This window comes from Labrus bergylta, chromosome 16 (assembly GCF_963930695.1).
Source record: "Labrus bergylta chromosome 16, fLabBer1.1, whole genome shotgun sequence".
Lineage (NCBI taxonomy): Eukaryota > Metazoa > Chordata > Actinopteri > Labriformes > Labridae > Labrus > Labrus bergylta.
Genome location: NC_089210.1, coordinates 16,189,279 through 16,208,797, shown reverse-complemented (window position 1 = coordinate 16,208,797; position 19,519 = coordinate 16,189,279). Strand labels below are relative to the sequence as shown.

The following is a 19,519-nucleotide window of genomic DNA, read 5'->3' as shown; positions in this document are numbered from 1 at the left end:
TCTGAGACTGATTTACACTGAAGAAGAGGAGGAGAATATGTGACCTTTAATATAAAATCGATTCATGCATGTCCCCTTAGGGCTTCCGTACCATCAGGTCTTACTTTCCACATTATTTTACTCTGAGCAGACAAACTAACAAATATTTTATTTATTTTCCTTTGATAACGAGTCATGTCGAGTTGTTTTTCTCGAGATCTCAACTTATTTATCCCGTTACAAAACTGGAGTTAATTTCTCTAGATTTCAAACTTTGAGAAGTGAAACAATTTTCTGAACTCAATACTCAAACTTTATTCAAAGAATAAATTCCCTGAAACACTGCTGCAGCTAAAAAAGCTACCAGGAGAGTAACGGTTTCACTCTTGACTCTTCAGTTACAGCGAGCACATGTTGCATATGAACAGTTTGTGTTTAGAGTTATGAACAGAATCTGTACACTTCTCCAACTTTAACATTTCTCTACCAAAACTCCAGAGTGTACCTTTAACAGGTGAGTAATCAGATCACTTTTGTGTTCAGATAAGTTACCAGTGAGGTCGCTTCATGTTTGTGCTCATGAATAAAACTTAACACACAGTTTGAACTTTATAAACACATTTAATGCCTGAAGGATTTTTTTTACATCACTTTTTAAACACTTTTATGATCTTTTCATTTAATTATTTAACTCTTATTAAACAGTGTTTTTTTTATTCAGTATGTACATGTATTTCCTTGATAAATCACATCCTCTCACAGACCCCCGACCCCCCCCCACCCCCCCCTCTGTCTGATCGTCACCTTTCTTTACTGCATCAAACTGGAGAATAAACAGAGTCGCTGCTGCCACACAGTGGCTCATTAACCTCATCACACCTTGTCACTGTACAGTGACTCTCACACACACAGAGGACACACAGACGGGACGTCAGTGAAACAACAGCACAAACATTACAAAATAGATCTTTTATATTTATAATACGATAACAAAGCACTTTCTCATGGCACTTTGTGATCACCGGACGCCTCAGAGGACGGACAAACATTCATGATGAACATCGTGACACGAGGCGGGGCGGGAACAAATACAGCTTTGATACAGTCTATACCGGTGGTTCTCAACTGGTGGGTTGGGACCCCAAAGCGGGTCGCGGAGACGTTGTCAGCGGGTTGGGAATGTGTGGAAAAAAAATTGTCTACTATGAGTTTTTTAAACATGAAGAACTCTTAATGAAATAAATCAGTCAATAAAAATGTCAGCGATTTGGGTCGGGATGTTCCATGAAGGAGGTTGGTGGGGGGGGGGGGGGGGTCCTGAGGCTCGACCAGTCAAGAACCATGGGTCTACACAACAACGTCTACCCGAAAAAGAGACAACAGCGTGTGTGAGTGTAAGAAGAAAGCTGCATGCTGGGAAACCTCCAACCAAAGATGACGTATTAAAGATCATTAAAGATCATGAGATCACACACACACACACACACACACACACACACACACACACACACACACACACACACACACACACACACACACACACACACACACACACACACACACACACACACACACACACACACACACACACACACACACACAGAGCGGGCAGCGCCCTCAGGCGTGGGCTTTATTCTAACAGCAGTACAGATGTGAACAGACGGATCATTGAGCTACAATCTGAGACTGAAGTCTGAACGTCTCAAACACATGGATCATAAAAAACAAGAAACGTGATGAAGACTGAGAGGCCAAAAGGATTCAGAGCCTGAAAAACTGAGACGAGAGAAATGCTTTATCCAAATCAACACACCTTTCATGTTTTTGATAAGATAACTTTATAACGAGTCAAACCTGCAAACTCCTCAAGCCAAACAAAGCTAACGTGGCTAAGCTAACTCTGACCACAGTGACTTCAGTGGAGCGCGGGAAAAGAGATCGTTCAAATATTTGAGGTGAAGTTGAACGATTGTAAATTTAAATATATCAGTTTTAAACCTACAGAAGGTCGATGTCAGCACAGCTCCTGTTTGGAGAAGTCAAACCTCTTCAGAACGAGTGTCTAAACGTTGACGTAGCATCAGATTAAATTGCACGCCGTCTCAGCATTTTATACTATAAGCTTTTTGTAAACGCTGGCACCACTGTACCGTTCTTTATTTCACCTGTTTTACATATTTTACATCACATTGTTTCTCTTTTTATTTGGGTTCCTCTGCAGTAGGAGTATTTACCACCTCTCTACTTTTTATTCTACCTCCAGATGCTCACAGTTTTTGCACCAAAACAACCAACACAAACTCTTTGTATAGCTGAACCTACTCTGCATTCTGAAAGTTGATGTTTGCATTCAGTGCAGCGAGCCACATCGATCAGTCAAGAGGTGATTGGTGGACACTCTTTGTTTTGTTTCTTCTGCAAAGTGAAGTTGGATTTCTGTTCGAGTTCACCACTGGACTCTGTGAGCAAAACAGCTGATCTTAAATGTAACACAATGTGACCTCATGTGCAGGCAGCAAGCTCAGGTGTTAAAAAATAAAGCCCATGCAAAAAAGTGCAGTTCCTAAAATGTCCACTAGAGGCTGTCTCCTGCAGTGAGCAAGAAGAAACCTCCAGTGCTAAAGGTCTGTCCAACAGGAAGGGGAAATACTAAAATTATTTGAATATGCTCCAGTTAAACTGATGATGATTATTTGACTCTCTCTTTAAGATGCTGAAATGTGTTTTGCTAGTTTCATAGTTCAGCTTCTGTGTCCGTTCTGTAGCTTTACTTCTCCAGACAGGAGCCGTGCTGTCTGGGAAAACTCTGACTATAACCGACTACCTCATACAACCAGCTGTCCCCTTTATCCTAATCCAAACTTTCACTTTAATATGCTTCTATTGGCTGCAGAAGCTTGGACACTCAATATTTTTTTTTGTTCTAGCAGAGTTACAGAAACTCCTCGAGGCTGGAAAATCTTCCAGTTCTGCACAGATCGTAACTCAGACCGCCTCCTCTGTGACCCTCACACCGCTCGAGTTTTCTAAATATGATCGGAGGAAAGGTTCAGGAAGAATTTGAGGTTGTATAGTTACTCGTTGAATGCAACATGTTCTGTGTGAAGTTTGCAGCGGTGCAGATGGATATAGAATTTCAGATCGTAACCCCTGACAACCGTCACCACAGAGACCACAAACATTTGTAACACGTGACATAAAAGAAATTGATTGATTCACATTTCAGTTTAGGGATGGCGACCAATCCGGATTCATCTCAAAGTTTAGAGGAGAAGCCGAGGACGTCCACTTCTTCTCGGGGGCGATGGTGCTTGGATTGGCTTTTGTTACGAGAGCAGACATTTTACCTCCCTCTCTCTCTCCCTATCTCTCGCTCTCTCACTCTCTCTCTGTCTCTTTCGCCCTCTCTCTCTCTCTCTCTCTCTCTGTCTCTCTGTCTCTTTCGCCCTCTCTCTCTCTCTCTCTCTCTCCCTCTCTCTCTGTCTCTCGCTCTCTGACTCTTTTGCCCTCTCTCTCTCTCTCTCTCTCTCTCTCTCTCTCTCCTCTCTGGCTCTCTCTTCCTCTCGCACACTGTCTATCTGTCTGTCTCTCTCTCTCTCGGCTACATGCCACAGCAGCCTGACTTCTGCTTCTGAGACTCGATGTAGTCGTGGATCTGGAACTTGGGCTCGTTGGGCTGCTGTGTGGCTCGGTGCTTCAGCTCCCTGATGGAGAGGGAGAGAGAGAGCGAGAGAGAGAGAGAGAGAGAGAGAGAGAGAGAGAGAGAGGAAGTTAGAGAGAGAGGGGGTGGATGTGTGGGATGCAGCACAGACAGGGCGAGCGAATCGAGAAAATGAGATGGGAAGAGAAATAAGAGCGAGCGGCGAGAAACATCCCTCTGAGCAGAGATTTAATCAAAAAGCCTCGAGCATGAATCATTTAATCTAACTCCGACTTAAAATGTCTTTCATAGGAAGACAGAGAATCATCCACATTATTTTCTGTCAGCGCTCGGGGAACCTGCTGCACTAAGTCAATTTAAGACTGAAGAACCGTCTTCTTCCCCTTTATAAGAGAGAAAAAGGTGTGAACAGGAAGAAGTCAGTAAGATCAGAAATTACAAAAAAAATGAATGTTTGAGATCCACAGGGAGCGTCGGCGTGAACGCTCGACGAGTCAGAACAACAAATTAGTAAAAACCACGAGAGTGTCGCAGGAGTCAGAGCGAGACTCAGAGCTGTTTGCATGAAACAGATTAAAAAACAAACTGTTTATGAGTCCTCAGTGTTAATTAGTGCAGGAGCCAGGAGCGTCTCCAGAGAGGGGCGGAGAAGCCCACCTCTGAATCCTGATTGGCCACCCTAAATGCCACTCCGTTCTCCTCACTCAGCCAATCCAATAAACCAAAGAGAGTCTAATATCTGAAGGACCCCCGAGACCCCTGATCCCAAAACTCTGATCAGCTCTTCAATGTCTCCATGAAATAAAAAAGACATTCTCTGGTTTTAATCCAGCGTTCCTCCACGTTCTGCCAAATATATTTCTGTAGAGATTTTTACGTCCTAATAACCGTATTTTCTCTTCCTGTTAAACGTTTCAAACGTCTGATGACTCGTTCTGCAATCCGGGCGTTGACTAATATTTGACTAATTTAAAAGCTTTGTCAAAGCTAACGATCCAATCAAATGAATCCCAACGTGATGTCACACCTTCTATCTTGTGATTGGTTCTATCCCATTTCAGCAGGGAAATTCACCACGACACGGGGTCAGGGGTCAGTTATCAGGTCAACAGGTGTTGCAGTGATGGAAGCGGGTCAAGAGAAGTGGTTCAGATAGAAGTGATTGTACCCGACCTAAAAAGCCTCTGCATGTTTCTAATAAGCTCCAGGAGCAGAAACGTGCTCAAACTAGGATCAATATTGGAGATGCTTTTGAAAAATGGAGAGAGGTTAGAACACAGAAAGGTTTACAGACCCATGCAGAGCTGGATAAACACTGAAGCTTCAGAGTCCACCACATGGCAACCTGAGTGAGCATCGACTCTAGAGAGGAGGGGGCGGGGGAGAAAGCTCTCTATGATGTTTAGAATTTGGACTGCAGTACCCGTTTTAACCACTAGGAGTCAGAGTTACTTATTGACACTTACTTTGCGATAGCAAGAAAAGCCAGTTCCACATTTACTCCCGTCTTGGCGCTGGTCTCCATAAACGGCACGCCGTATTCCTAAGATGGAAACACGTTAGCAGAGACGTGGAGAGTGTGTTTTATTATCTAGATTAAAGGAGCGTTCATCACTCTACCTTTGCCAGCTTCTCTCCGTCCTCCGTCTTCACCACCCGCTCTGCAGCCATGTCTGACTGTAAGAGAACAGCAGGAGGAGAAAACAAGTCATCACGCAGGGCCGCGAGGATTCATGAGATACAGATCTGCACCATCGTGTTCAGCTGAACGCCGTCTCCTCCAGCGCTTTCAGACCGATGACCTGTCAGAGACTCGTCCTCCAGCAGGAAGAGAGAAACCATCTGAGCTGCTGCTGAGCGACATCTGTGACCCTGCCGAAGGTGGTGGAGTCCTCGCAGCACCACCAGAGGGCGCTCATTGAGATATTAGCAACGACTGCTGGTCGCAATGAGAGAAGAGGATTTTCTCTTTCTAGCACCGGCAGCTTTGTGGAGATTTAGTTCAATCAAATCAAGCTTGAAGCAAGTGTTAGTTTTGTTTCTTTTACAGTCCATGATTCTTTCTTTTTACATCTTCACATTTTCTCTGCTATATGAAGATAATGAGGTCACTTTTAAAGTTGTCTGTATACTCTCATGATGACCTGTACCTCTCATGCATGTTTAGAGCAGTTGAATCATATTTGTCTTTTTATGCAGATATGTATGGATGCATAGAAAAAGCGATGCAGCCTTTCCTTTAAAAATATTATTTTTCACAAAAAAAAGGCAACTGGGAAGAACCTACAAGTTATCCTGAATACTCTCTTCTCTCTTTGTTTCACATTTTTCCAGACAAAGAATTTTCTAAAAATCTATTTCAGCACTTTTCCATCTTTGTAAGAATCCTGAAAGTCATAAAGATCTGATAACAATCCCCCGCATGTTGAGAGATTTGCATTGTTCTGGGTCTCTTACTTTATTTTCATTAAAGAGGAAACGTGTGCACATTGATAACTGAAGTTAATGAACACACAAAAAACATAATTAGGAGCGTTCTTCTCGTCTGAATCTCTAAACGAGCAGGTTGCTTTCAAGCGTTTGCAGCGGAGCGGAAGTACGTTCAGTCTTTGAAGCGGCCGCACGTCTGCATGAGCGTGATAAGCGATGTTTCGAAATTGTGCAACGGGAGCAGTTATCCTCCTGATCTTTTTTATGTAACGCAAAAAAAAAAAAAAGGGAAGCTTTGCTCACCTTGTTGCCGAGCAACATGATGGCCACATCCTTCTGGGCATACTCGTGTATCTCCGTGAGCCAGGCCTACGAGAGAACAACACAGACACATACAGGAGGAGAGAGAGAGAGAGAGAGAGAGAGAGAGGGGGATTAGAGTTTAAACTTAATAAATATCATCACTGAGAGCTTTAAAAATGCGTCCTCCATCAATCACAGACACGCTGAGTCACTCTCTTATTGCTTTTAATTCCTCAAACTGGGAGCCGTGTCGATAACATCATGTCATTTAAAAAGACGGCGGTGAAAAGCCCTCCTGGTACTTTGCATGTAAATGGACACAGCGAGGCGTTTTGAGGAAAAGAGAAGAAGAAGGAGAGAGAGTGAAGCGAGGCGCTCTCACCCTGATGTTGTCAAACGACGGCTTGCTGGTGATGTCATAGAGCAGCAGTAACGCTGTGAGAGCAAAACAGACACTTGTTAAAGTTTATTATCTTATGTAACAAACACATCCACACCTACACACACATAAAAAGTACACACCTCATCCTGGTTGATCCCTTACCTACACAAGCTCTTCCTACACACACACACACACTCTCTCTCACACACACACACGCACACACACTCTCTCTCTCTCACTCACACACACACACACACACACACACACACACAGTAGAGGTTACCCTGGGCATCTCTGTAGTAGGCGTGTGTTACGCTGCGGAATCTCTCCTGGCCCGCCGTATCCCAGATCTGAGTAACAAACAAACCACAGAATGACACGAGAGCTCACAGCAGAAATTCCTCCAAACCACAGCCGACACAAAACGATGACAAACCAAAATGCTCCTTATTTATAGAACTGTATGTTTAAAAACAAAGCAGACTAATAAATAAAACTGCAGAGTCAGAGCAAAGAGGAGCCGCTTTAGAGAAGCTAGCTAATGTTGCTAAAGCTAAATTAAGCCTTTTAAACTTCTATTGACTGGAAATGGAATACATTAATTATGACGAACTTTCACCCCCGGTACTTTAATTTGTTATAAAAGGAAGAATGTGTGACTTTTTGATCCAGTAGATGTCGCCCTCTAGCTCCAGCATGAAACCAAAACAAACTGCTGTTAGGCCACGCCTCCTCCATACTGAAGCCTCCGCCCTCGCGTTATCAATTAGAACGCACCATAATTAAGAACCATGAAGCCCAAGCTGTGGACAAACTTGTCCTTTGCTCCGGCTGCAATCACTTGTGACCTGCATTGTTGTGTTAGCATGCTAATGTCAGCGCTCTTTAGTTAGCTTGTAGCTTTTATGCACAAGGGGAGGAGCCGGCCGCCCAGTCCATGTAAACACAGCTCTGACAACAACACAGCCAGCGGGACTCGAGCTTCTCACTCACTGTAGACAGTCATGACTCAGAGACACATCTACACAGGATAGACTGGATTTATGATGTATTTATGTGGAACACGTCGCACATTCTTCCTGTAATGTAGACGCATCATTTGGGGATGAAAACAGTACGCTAGACGTGCTAATAAATAGGTTAACAGGCCTAGCTTTAGAAGAGTTAAACTTAAACATCTTTGCAGCTAAGAACAGATTTATCATTGTTTACTTTCCCAACATATACAGAAAAATATGAACACAAAAGTGTCTTGCCCAAGAACACAACTGACATGCGGCTGCAGGAGCTAGGCATCGAACCCCCAACCTTCAGATCAAGAGACAACTGACTCTACCACTGAGCCACAGCCACACCATGGAGTCTGTATAGTCCTCTTTTTTAAACGTTATCTTCAACATGTACAGGTTTGTATATTAACTACATTAACTGAAACGCATTGACTTTCTCCACATGCAGAGGTCATTTTTGGATCATAACAGAATGATCCAAGACTTATTAAAACAACATATAATTCAACATTACTTCCAGCCAGCCTGAAAACTGAACCCGAGCACTTTCCTCCAGCTCGTAGATCTCTAATATATCCTTCTCCCTGCCTCCGTTCAGACTCTCACCGGCAGACTCTATTTTAGAAATAATCACAAGTGGTTTTTTTTATGTGCAAGGCCAGTGCAGGAAAGAAAAAAGAGTGAAGAACTCACTGGAGCAAGAAGAGAAATCTAATTTTGTCTTCTCCCACTCGGTGTTAAAAGAATGTGCTTTTTAGATTAACAGCTCGATATACCTGCAGCGCTCCTCTCCACTAAGACATCAGAGACTTTGGCAATGCAAACAACAACGACAGTGAATTAAGAGTTAAAGATAACTGGGTCGAGAGGAATCCGTCTGTGTCTTTGTTTGATTCTGCAAAAACCTGCCAGACGAGTTCAGATTGACTCAAAGGTCAGCAGCTGCCGTAAAAAGATGACGGAGAGGAAAAGGTTGCACGTCCTCACCTGGAGTTTGACTTTCATGTTGTCCACGTCCACCACTTTATTCTGCAGAAAAAGAGAAGAGGCATGAGAGGCTGCCAGTCGACCATATGTTTGAGAGAGGAGAGTGCTGTGAGACAAACAGGATGACGAACATCACAAAAGCTCAGACGCTCAGTGTGAGGCAAAAAAAGAAAAGAGAGAAACAAAAACAACTCAAAGTGTCTTTGAATGCTGGCAGAGAAAGTAATTTGCAACACCCACACAACAACAAGGTCTCAGGATTAGACTTAATTACACAACAGTGAGAAAGACGGCTGGCGGCATAACAACTGACTCCCCCGTTCATTTCCTGCAGCCCTGTAGGGGTGCCCTCTGATTTCCTGTGCGGAGAAGACGAGCGAAATCAGCTCCGAGACCCCGAAATAAATCAGACAGACGAGTTAACAGGGACAAAAGGATGAGGGATATATGAGCGAAGGTTGAAGTTGCATGCAGTATTTGAACATGGAACAATCAAAATGAAGGAATGCATGAGCTCTGCAAAGTGGAAACTATTTCACTCAAGTAGAGGTCACACTGAAGAAGGCAGAATGTCTAAACTGCACAAATATGTTGGCAACTATTCTGACAATTTAGAGTTGTTCCAGTTTCCAGTTGAATCAACCTGCTGCTCTCACATTTTTGTGTAGTTTAGACGTTGTGCAGGAGTTTGGAGGAAGGGAGGAATAATACTGGATTCCTAGAACTTCTATTTTGGTTGCTGTGGTTTCAACAAAGATATCAGTTTCCTTTGATTTTAACTAGAATCATATTGAAGATTCAAATCCTGACAAGCCGAGTACAGATACCTGAACCTCTACTTAAATAAAGTAAAGCAGCGTTTGTGACATGGTCGAGGTGAGACACAGTATTTTGGCATGCACGCTCAGATATGCAACGCCAAAAATAGATGCATAAAAAACAGGTTCTCCCACGCTCTGTTTCACAGGATAGTAGAGGTTTTTTTTTGTCACCATGACCTGCAGCAGGAACAAACCAGGTCACAACAACAACACTTCAACCTTGCATTGCAGACAACCACAAAGTAGAGAGAGAGAGATGCAGGAAGTGTTCTGCAGCCGCACTTCCTCAATCACTTCATAACTCTTTATCAGTGACAGGTCATCACACACGGCCCCGCCTTCCCTCTGCATGCATAAATAAAACACACACAAACACACAAACAGATGCAGAAAGAGCCGCATGGCAACAAAAGGAAAACCTCGGAGATGCTGCTGAAGCTGCCACCTGCTGAATCCTCCGCCTCAGTAGAACGGACATGGTTCAACCCCTGCATTAGTTGCCATGGGTTTCCATCCCCTCCTCCCCACCCCCAATTATGACGTGAGAGGAGCCTGCATGCTGAGTAACTGCTACAAGGAAGGATGCCGAAAATAGCCCGGCCATGTTCCAAGCTGCCACAACAGCCTGCCTGCTTATCCAAGCACGGAGGACGACCTCATCAGCATATTGACTTTATCTCTCTAATGCATCTTTTCATGCAGCGAAACAAAAGGTGATCGCTTACATTAACAGGCCGTCTCCTGAATGAAAGGAGCAACACTGAACGCATCGTGTTGTTTGAAGTGTAAAGCCGGTGTCGGTTTTCAATTGAACACTTTCTGTGAATGAAGAGGCCGAGGCACTTGTTGCTTCTGCTCGGGCGGGAGGGAGGCAGGATGAAATGTTTAATGCTTTACAGCTCCATCTCTCATGGCCTCCATTATGCTCCCTAATGTGCACACCAACATCCAAAGAAGACAATGCATCACTCCGGCTAATGCAACTCAATTTCCTCCTTAAATCCCTCCTACTTGACTCGCCATTAGTCTGAGTGTTTGGCCCTGATTGGGGGAAACAGGAGGTACTGACTGCTCGCTCAAAACAGATGATTTTTTTTTTACCCCAGCAGAGAAAATAATACGGGAGAAATCTGCTCCTAATGAAGCGTCAGTCCCTGTTTCCTTCTGTGTGTGTGTGTGCGTGTGTGTGTGTGTGTGTGTCTAGGTGTGTGAGCTCGTCTGTCAGCCGTGCGACTCCTCCAGGACCGAGCTGAGCAGGCAGCCAGTCGCAGCAGCAGCAGCAGCAGACAGGGACGTGGGCAGGCATCAGCCGAGACGTTTATGAGTCGGTCCTGAGCGCCTCGCAGCACGAGTGGTCCGTGAACTCGTCTGATTGGTTGGAGAGAGGTTAGTACATTTGGTGCGATCATCGCAGAGTGATGAAGTGTTCTGCGTGGAGTGAAGGTGATAATTGGGCTGCTGTCACTCTCAGAAGAAAGATCCCTCTGCTGCCTCGTAAATATCATTAGGTTGTTTGTGAGATGCTTAACAAATTATAACACAAAGACAAAAGAAGCATTAAAGCCTCAGGAAAGAATAAAAAAAATGCTTAGAGTCTGACTCAGCATCCATTAAATCTGAGCGGAAATAAACATTTATAAGTATTAATCAAACCTTTCAAAAAGAGCTTATTTTACTGCTTACATCATTTTTGATTGACATCTCCCTGACTCCGCCCACTACAGCGGAGCATGTGACAATCAGCTTCATGTTTTGGCTGTGGGAGTCAGACTATGACAGTATTCATTCCAGCTGATCTCTGACTGCTCGGGGTACTAAACGCTCTGATAGCTCCGTCGTGTTCACACCTCTAAAGCGATGTGAAACCCCTCGCCTTTGAAAACAGATCAACAACCACCAATGAACTTTCACAGACGACAACTGACAGCCGCAGTCGACACTCAAAACAGGCAGCGATCAAACCTCAGTTTAGAATCACTCAAGGATGAAGGTAACTCAGAGTGCAAACGGGAAAGAGCAGCCATGCGGAAACTCTAACAATCGGTGCATGGAAATTATTGACTAATATTTGTAATAAATATCCGCCTGCTTCACCGCCCTCAATCTAAACTCAGATATTAGTAAAGTTTACAAAGATGTGACCACTGTGAGGAGTTTTAAACTGCTCATGAAACAAACTGAACATGATAAAAATGTCTCTCAAAAAAGCAAACAAGGACACAAGCTAGCTCGACGACTGACTTCTCTATGTGGTTACTGCCCCCTGGTGGGCAGCATGTAGGGGGGGGCGGGGCCTTAAAGAGACAGTAACCAGAATGAAGCGTTTCAGGCAGAGGCGGAAATGAGGGATTTTACTGACGCCACATTTAAGATTTACTTTAGTAGGTTATACATGCCTTCCCTAATACTTGTTTTTTATATTAACCAAATGCTGCTTTATGTGTATCCTGCATGGTTTATGTATTTTCTCCTGTGGCTGCTTACCTGTCTGCTTCATTACTGTCATGATATTTCTATTTTTGTAGCTTTTAGCGATGTTTGAATTTGGTTTTTTTTAGGGAGCTTTTATAAAATCTGGCCAGGGACAACAGATGAAAAATAGCCTTTTGGCTAACTCTGGCATATTTACCGAAATGTTTATTAATATGCAATGTCCCTGTAAAATAAATAAAAATAAATGAATAAGGAGGTTTTTTGAGCTGCACATCTCACAGCGTGACTCAACAGGAGTCTCAGACTGAAATCTTTAATGGTGACAGTGAGGGTGATAGATCTCCTTTAAGACAAATCCAAAGAGTCTCACAGCAGCTTTAAGTGGCCATATGTTTTATTTAGCTTAAACCTTAGTGCTAATGCTTTTTAGATGCTTACTATCATGTGTGTAGGAACCTGAATTAGACGTTTAATGCTGGTTTGGGTTTTCAGAGTCTTTATCAGCTCACACAGTCACTCAGAGGAAGGAAGGAAGGAAGTAGGTCTGTGAGTCTCTCTCACCCTAAAGTCTATTCCAACGGTGGCTATAAAGTTTCCTCCCAGAAATGCTCCGTCTTTAAAGCGCACCAAGATGCACGTCTTCCCCACGGCAGAGTCTCCCAGGAGCATCACCTACAGAGCCGAACCGGGTACCAGAGAAGAAGACAGCAGGTTACAAAAAACCATGACAAAACCTGACAGTACAAGAAGAGGAGATTAAATCTGCAGAGGGATGATTGAAGAAGAAGAAGAAGATTTCACAACTGGGATGTTGCCGTTTGGGTCAGATGATGATGTTATTGTGCAATGTTGTTTTGGCAGCTGTCAGTTAATGTGTCAGCTGATTTACATCAGAAGACAAACTACACAGCCGAGCTGCCACCAACATGTGACGCTGTGACAACTCTGAGAGGAGCATCACACATCTCCTGTTCATTATCCTTCAGTCTGCGTCTTCTCAAAGACTAATCAATAAACTCACAACAACAGGATGTGCAGTTAGACAATCCATCCTGCAGCGTGTGACGCTAAGCTAACATGTTGTTCACACAGTGAGTCATAGCTGCACAAACATACAAGACCTGGCATGCCATTAAACCTGATTTTAACTTCTCCTTTTGTCCTGATGAAGCAGTCACAGGTGTGTCTGTGCAGCTTTTAGAAATCAATCATGGGAGGGTTTGGTTGCAGGAAGACGCAACAAGTACACCCTGAGCAAATATTTACATTTCAGAGAGGGCGGATATAGAGATTGACAGGCTCAGAGGACTTCTTAGTCATGCACAATACAGCATCAGGTCGAAGACTCTGCGAGGAAACAAGAGGAGAATATGACCTCTTAAAGGAGGCATGATGCGTAAAAATCCAGTCTATGGAGTTTTTGGATTTCACTTAAATGAATGTTATACTGCACGAGACTCCTCCAGATGTTGTTCCTGCAGGTTGTTTCTGTACTAAATAAAGACACCTGTTCCACCACAAAGAAAAACATCAACACACACACAAGAGAAAAGACGGAATACACACCTTGAAGGCGATATCATAACACTCGTTAACAGAGGCGCATCTCTCCAGCACATATTTGGAGGTTCCGTTTTTAGTATGCTTGTCCGTCAGTGATGTCTTTCTTGCAGACATCGTAAAGCCAAGAGGAGGCTGTCAGAGCCGAGCCGAGCCGCTGTTTCCTCCGAGATGTGTCCAAGAAAGACGCGCACGTTCTCCGCCGCTCAGTCCCGCTCTTCGCGAGCCTCCAGCCCCGCCGCTGCTCGCATTACTGCGCGTGGAACACGAAAATGATCACCGGGCACTTCCTCTTAAAAATCACTCATTCAAGCCTCCTCCAATAATCGCACCTTCAAGCCGCTCTGAGAAGAAGACGGAAGCGACGATGAAAACTTGCAGAACAATCGGCGTCAGGAGAGCGGCGGTGATGTCAAACAGGCGGAGAGCTCGGTGTGATTGTGCATCGTGGCGTGGGCAGATCATTAACTGAGTGTTCAGCGCTGTGTTTCCTCTCTCCGAGCTTTGTCTGCAGGCGGACTCTGTCCCCAAACAGCTGCGGGGTCACACAGCGCACGGTGGTGGTGGTGGTGGTGGAGGCTGACTCATCCGCCACAGGTGGTGCTCGATCAGGGAGAGGGTCAGAGAGAGGAGAGAGACCCGGAGCGGAGGACAGAGGGATCAACTTTGACTGTCAGGTGTAAATACACTTCATTAAAAAACGTAAATCTTCCCTTCAAGCAGAGAGGAAAGATTCTTCTTGGAGGAGAACGCGTGCGTCAAATTTGCGCATTTCCGTCCAGATCCCTCCCTGCTTTGGAAATCTCAAAAAAAGAGCATCTCACATGATCAGAAAGGAGTTCCTTACGTTTGTTACTGTTCAATTTAATCTCAATTAACAGATAATTCCTCTTCATCCACTCCTCCTCTAACAGGCAAACCAACAAAAATCCCAAATTTCCAAAAGCAAAAAAACCAAACAAATAATGACAAATATCTCATATCTTTTCATGTAATTATCAACATGTAACACATGTTTAAGATGGTCTAACTGGGAATCAAAATTAAAGCCTTTCATCCTGCAGTGTTTGTCTCCCCCTAGTGGCCAATCGAAGAAGAAGAAGAAGAAGAAGAAGAAGTTTTCCTCCCTCCCCCTCTTTGTGGTGACAGAACTAATGACACTCACTCAGAGATCATTTATGTTACATAACCGACATGTCATCTCTTGTTTAAACTGAACTCATCATCGCTCTGCTGCAGGCTACATCTCACCGCTCTGACATGGACATCATGATTCAACGTTTATCAGTGGAGATAAAAAGAGACTGAATGTTTTCTCTGATTTCATTCTCAACAGAACTGAGAGGATGTTCTGCATGTTTCCTCCAGAATCAATCTCAAGGCCTGAGAAATGAAGAGATGTTCCTCCAGTGTCCACTAGAGTCTGTCTCCTGCAGTGAGTCAGTCTCCATAGAGCTCTATGTTAAAATAAACATTTAAACAGTTTGGGTCTCTAGAGCTCATTTCTCTCTTCAACTGAATGGGCTGAATGTTTATACAACTGTTTACATTATAGTAAGGCTGGAGTAAACCCAGGATGAGTCTGCAGAGGGCGCTAAACGACTTGTTCTGCGGATACCGCCAAAGTTCCCCGATATGAAACCAAGAATTTCTCAAGACGGCTTCAAGCCTCAACATAAGCCGGTGAAACCTCTTACAGAGACTCTCTTCTCCCAGCACTGGAGAGCAGCCCTCCCCTGGAAGGCTTCGCGAGAGCTGGCCAATCAGAAGAGAGCGGGCACATGGGGAGGGGGGGCCTTAAAGAGACAGCAGCTGAAATGAAGCATTTCAGGCAGAGACTGAAATAAAGGATTTTCCTGACGCCGGTATCAGATAAATGAGGAGATTTTTTCATCTGTATGTTTCACAGACTGACAGAATGAAAGGTGAACATGAGGAGAAGAAGAGCGCTTCAATTAAAAGTTGGGGGTCTACCTGAGAAATATCATTGATATTTGCTAAGAAAGTGCATCTAAAAAAGGCAGCAGGATGAGTTATTTTTTTCTGTTGTGCATTTCCCTGCAGGGTTAATGAACCTTGAATCAGACACGACCACATGCTAATGCAGGAAGCCAGTTTTATACTTCCTCACAGCTTTCTGCCTCCTCAGCTGTTTCAACACTCAACATCACAAAGCTTAAAGCTCAGAGATCATCCACTCAGTGAGCCGAGCCGCCCTTCTGTTCGCCCCCCCACCCCGTCACAAAACATCGTGTTTGTAACAGCTTTGGAACAAACAGCAGCACACGGGCAGCTGCCACATCGCTCATTAGTGTGTTCTCCACTCAGTAATTTAATCATCACAGTGGCATCATTAGCTTTATTAATGCCGAACACACACACACACACACACACACACAGAGTGATAGGAATCGTAATTCATGCAGTGAGAAGAAACAATGTCTCACTCTGCAGGACTCATTCAAGCTGCAAACAGCCGAGAAACAAACAAAATTTGATGGATAGGAATAAAAAAAAAAGTGAGGATGACAGAATCAGGTTGGGGGGGGTGTTCAGGTGACGTTCAGGAAGGAGTCTGGACTAACTGTAAATCCGATGCCCACGGTGGAGGTGAAGGAGCCCGGGATGAACTTCCCCTGATCGAACTGAACGAGCAGAGACGTCTTCCCGACGCCGCTGTCCCCGACCAGGATCGTCTGCAGAAAACAGAGGCAGGGATGAAGATTTTCAGATATCTACACTTTACTCAGCATCTCATTCAACTAACACACAACACAGTAATCAAACCTGTCAAACCAACAGGTGTTGCAGTGATGGAAGCGGGCAAGAGAAGTGGTTCAGATAGAAGTGATTGTACCCGACCTAAAAAGCCTCTGCATGTTTCTAATAAGCTCCACGAGCAGAAACGTGCTCAAACTAGGATCAATATTGGAGATGCTTTTGAAAAATGGAGAGAGGCTAGAACACAGAAAGGTTTACAGACCGATGCAGAGCTGGATAAACACTGAAGCTTCAGTGTCCACCACATGGTGACCTGTGAGAGCATCGACTCTAGAGGGGGGGGGGGGGGGGGGGGGGGGAGACAGCTCTCTGCAATGTTTAGAATTTAGACTGCAGTACTCATTTTAAACACTAGGGGTCAGAGTTACATACTGCTCCTTTAATATAAATTAAATAACAGACTGGTGGAAATATTTCCTCTTCAGCGTGAGTGGAACCCAAACTGGCCCTGAAGTCTAAGTGAGTGCAGGATGAAGCTTCTGAATGGATGAGTCACTGTTACAGAGTTTCGGTGTTAAATCAACATATTATTATTTCATGCCTCCTTCATCAAACTTTGATGCTGCTGGCGTGTAAACGTTCTCCAGACACAGCGAGCAGCGAGGGCGCAGTTAGGATGTAATGATGGAGGAAAAGGGCGGAGGTGGAGGAGGCCGAAAATGTCTCCATGGATGTTTATGAAATGTAACCTCAGAGATGTGTCATAATGAGAAAGTGGAAACATGAAACTCTCACATTATCAGTGAGCAGAAATGAATCCATACGTTTCATCGACCTCCGTTTTCCAGAGATAAGGAGTAACGCTGGTTCCAGGTGAGAGACGGCCGCCACATTGTCATCCCCTACTCTCTCTCTCCCCTCGATTTTTTTGTCCTGTCTCTAAATAAAGAAATCCCCCCCCCCCCCCCCCCCCCCTAAAAATGTCATCTGTTCAGAAGAAAACATGAATCAAGAGGAACAGAAAGAGACGCTGCTGTCAGCTTCCCCAGCCAGCGGGAGGTTATGTAATAATCCAGAAGGTTTACATGACACAGTAAGTGGGACGCCAACCACGTAGTGGTTTAGTCTGGGCGGCTGTGGATCAGTGGTAGAGTCGGTCGTCTCTCGACCGGAAAGGTAGGGGGTTTAATCCCCAGCTCCTGCAGCTCCTGCATGTCCGATATAGTTTAGCCCGTTCATGCGTTTGGAAAGACACTGAACCAAGCGGTGTGTGACTGGATGAGTTACTTCTGATGGTTAAAGGACTTGAGCTTGGAAAGCGGTTTTCTAGTCTTCTGATTACTCAAAGCTCAAGTCTATTTAACCCTTACAGACACTACAGTCCTCAAAGCGGATGGCCCGGGTTAAAATCCCACCTGTGGCTCGTTTACCTCACTTTCTCTCTCTCTATCTCTCTCTCTCTCCTCCTCTCTCATAAAAAGCTCCAAAAATAAATAAACACAATCGGGTCAAACACTTATCACGTTGAGCTGCATGTTTGTGTGAATTTTACCTGGTAAAGGTCGTTTGTAGACTCAGAGTCAGATCAACAAACAGCTGGATGTGTAAATGGTTACTTCACCTTGTGTATCAGGTCTTCATCATACGGGTAGATGATGGATGTTGGAGTGAGTCCGTCCTCTGCTGATGATCCGTACGCACTGTCAGAGGAAACCATCGCCCTCCTCCGAGCCTCCGTGTCGACCATCCCGCTTGTCAAACCTGTTTTTTTTTTTTTTATCCGCTTCTACACCTTCACCTCTACACGTCTTCTCCTGCAGCAGCGCCCGCTCGTTCAGGCAGTCATCACCTCCTCCAGCTCGCCACCCGTGTTTTTATCCTCTACAAAGAAATGACCTCCAGCTGTGTTGTCATGCACGCAACAAACACGAGTAAATATTTATGTGTTATCAAAGGGTTCCGGCCCGGGACAAACAAGAGGAGGACGTTTACAGTATTTATGAAGTCGAACCATGTCGGACGCGTTCAGCACCCTGGAGAGCTCCTCTCCTACTGCTCAACATGTTCTACATCCTGCGCTTTAAAGGAGGAAACACCGCTCATAAAGACACGACCATGAACGTGTGACTGCAGCGTACATGGTTATAGAGAATGACCATAATACTAGATTCACCTCGAGTTTAAGCGGGATTGGAATAACTGGAAATAAGAGCTGTGGGTCAGGAATGTTCAAGTTCTGGTTCTTACAAGTCGGAACCAGGACTCAGAAAGTCGGAGTAAATATGGGTAAACAAGTCGACCGGTTTGACGTCACATCTTTCACTCAGCTGGTTTTTAGAAAAATAGGACATGAAAGTTTCAAAGTCCGAAACACTGAACTCTGAAAGTCGGGAGATGTTGGCAGGATGAGGTCGGCAGAAACACGTCGAACCCGAGTAAATGTCGTCTTGATGGTGAAAATCTTTGGAGTAATTCCTGCAATGAATTTACATTTTTGGCTGCGTTGTGATTTGGGTTGTTGTTGTGAACATACATGACGTTTGAATAAAGTTTGAGCAGTAAAAATTGAAAACTTGAGAACTTGAGCACAATTCAGAAATGGAGGAAAGATGTTCTACTTTTGGAAATGGGACTGTTGAAGAAGCACATCAAAATAACACACATGGAGGTAAATGTTGGCTGGATGGTCATCAAGGTTACATTTATTCACCTAAGTCTGGACTGCTCCAAAGTACGGGTCAGACCGAAACAAGATTTTGGGGCCGATACTGATAATCAATATATCGGCCGATATCTTTCTTAGATCTCTCTTTGATCTGTAGAGATACATATATATATAATTTTTGTGTTGATCCCTAAGATGCAGTTTATCAAACACTTGTGGAAAAGATTTATAAAAAAGACAAGATGGTCACTCTGATGGAAAGTAACTGAGCATGTACGTGCATCACCGCTCGACACTCTGGAGTGATGATGTTTGTTGTAATCCATATAGCGCCCTCTGCTGGTGAAAGAGAGCTGTTAGTGCAATACAAAGAAACTCAAATGTCATGCTATTCGACTGGTAAATAAAAAGATTTATCGGCGCATATCTAGGAAAAAACTAGCCGATACCGATAGTCACTTGATGTGCTGATATCGGTCGATAATATCGGCTGAACGATGAATCGGTCGGGCTCAGTTACTCCAGAGTTGTGCAGGGGATGCTCTTTGGTGAACAGAGATAATTTAC

At 44.3% G+C, this 19,519-nt stretch overlaps 2 protein-coding genes across 2 annotated transcripts; both read right to left on the bottom strand.

Annotated features, from left to right (window-relative positions):
- Positions 1–580: 580 nt before the first annotated feature.
- zgc:112183 (uncharacterized protein LOC550410 homolog) lies at positions 581–14,329 on the bottom strand. The gene is made up of 9 exons (XM_020651612.3): positions 13,573–14,329; positions 12,568–12,678; positions 8,753–8,794; positions 7,039–7,105; positions 6,756–6,808; positions 6,374–6,439; positions 5,261–5,317; positions 5,107–5,183; positions 581–3,683 (listed from the first exon to the last, which is right to left on the bottom strand). The coding sequence occupies exons 1-9, from the start codon at positions 13,681–13,683 to the stop codon at positions 3,581–3,583; spliced, it is 687 nt and encodes a 228-aa protein (XP_020507268.1). The 5' UTR covers positions 13,684–14,329; the 3' UTR covers positions 581–3,580.
- A 1,789-nt stretch (positions 14,330–16,118) lies between these two features.
- LOC136183043 (ras-related protein Rab-26) lies at positions 16,119–18,204 on the bottom strand. The gene is made up of 2 exons (XM_065964793.1): positions 17,909–18,204; positions 16,119–16,262 (listed from the first exon to the last, which is right to left on the bottom strand). The coding sequence occupies exons 1-2, from the start codon at positions 18,032–18,034 to the stop codon at positions 16,119–16,121; spliced, it is 270 nt and encodes an 89-aa protein (XP_065820865.1). The 5' UTR covers positions 18,035–18,204.
- Positions 18,205–19,519: the final 1,315 nt, after the last annotated feature.

Excerpts from the sequence above, each read along its gene's own strand:
- LOC136183043 (XM_065964793.1), bottom strand. The coding sequence starts at position 18,034 with ATGGTCGACACGGAGGCTCGGAGGAGGGCGATGGTTTCCTCTGACAGT. Across the intron at positions 16,263-17,908 it reads ATGAAGACCTGATACACAAG|ACGATCCTGGTCGGGGACAG; the intron begins GTGAAGTAACCA and ends TGTTTTCTGCAG.
- zgc:112183 (XM_020651612.3), bottom strand. The coding sequence starts at position 13,683 with ATGTCTGCAAGAAAGACATCACTGACGGACAAGCATACTAAAAACGGA. Across the intron at positions 8,795-12,567 it reads CCGTTGGAATAGACTTTAGG|AATAAAGTGGTGGACGTGGA; the intron begins GTGAGAGAGACT and ends CTTTTTCTGCAG. Across the intron at positions 7,106-8,752 it reads ACATGAAAGTCAAACTCCAG|ATCTGGGATACGGCGGGCCA; the intron begins GTGAGGACGTGC and ends TTTGTTACTCAG.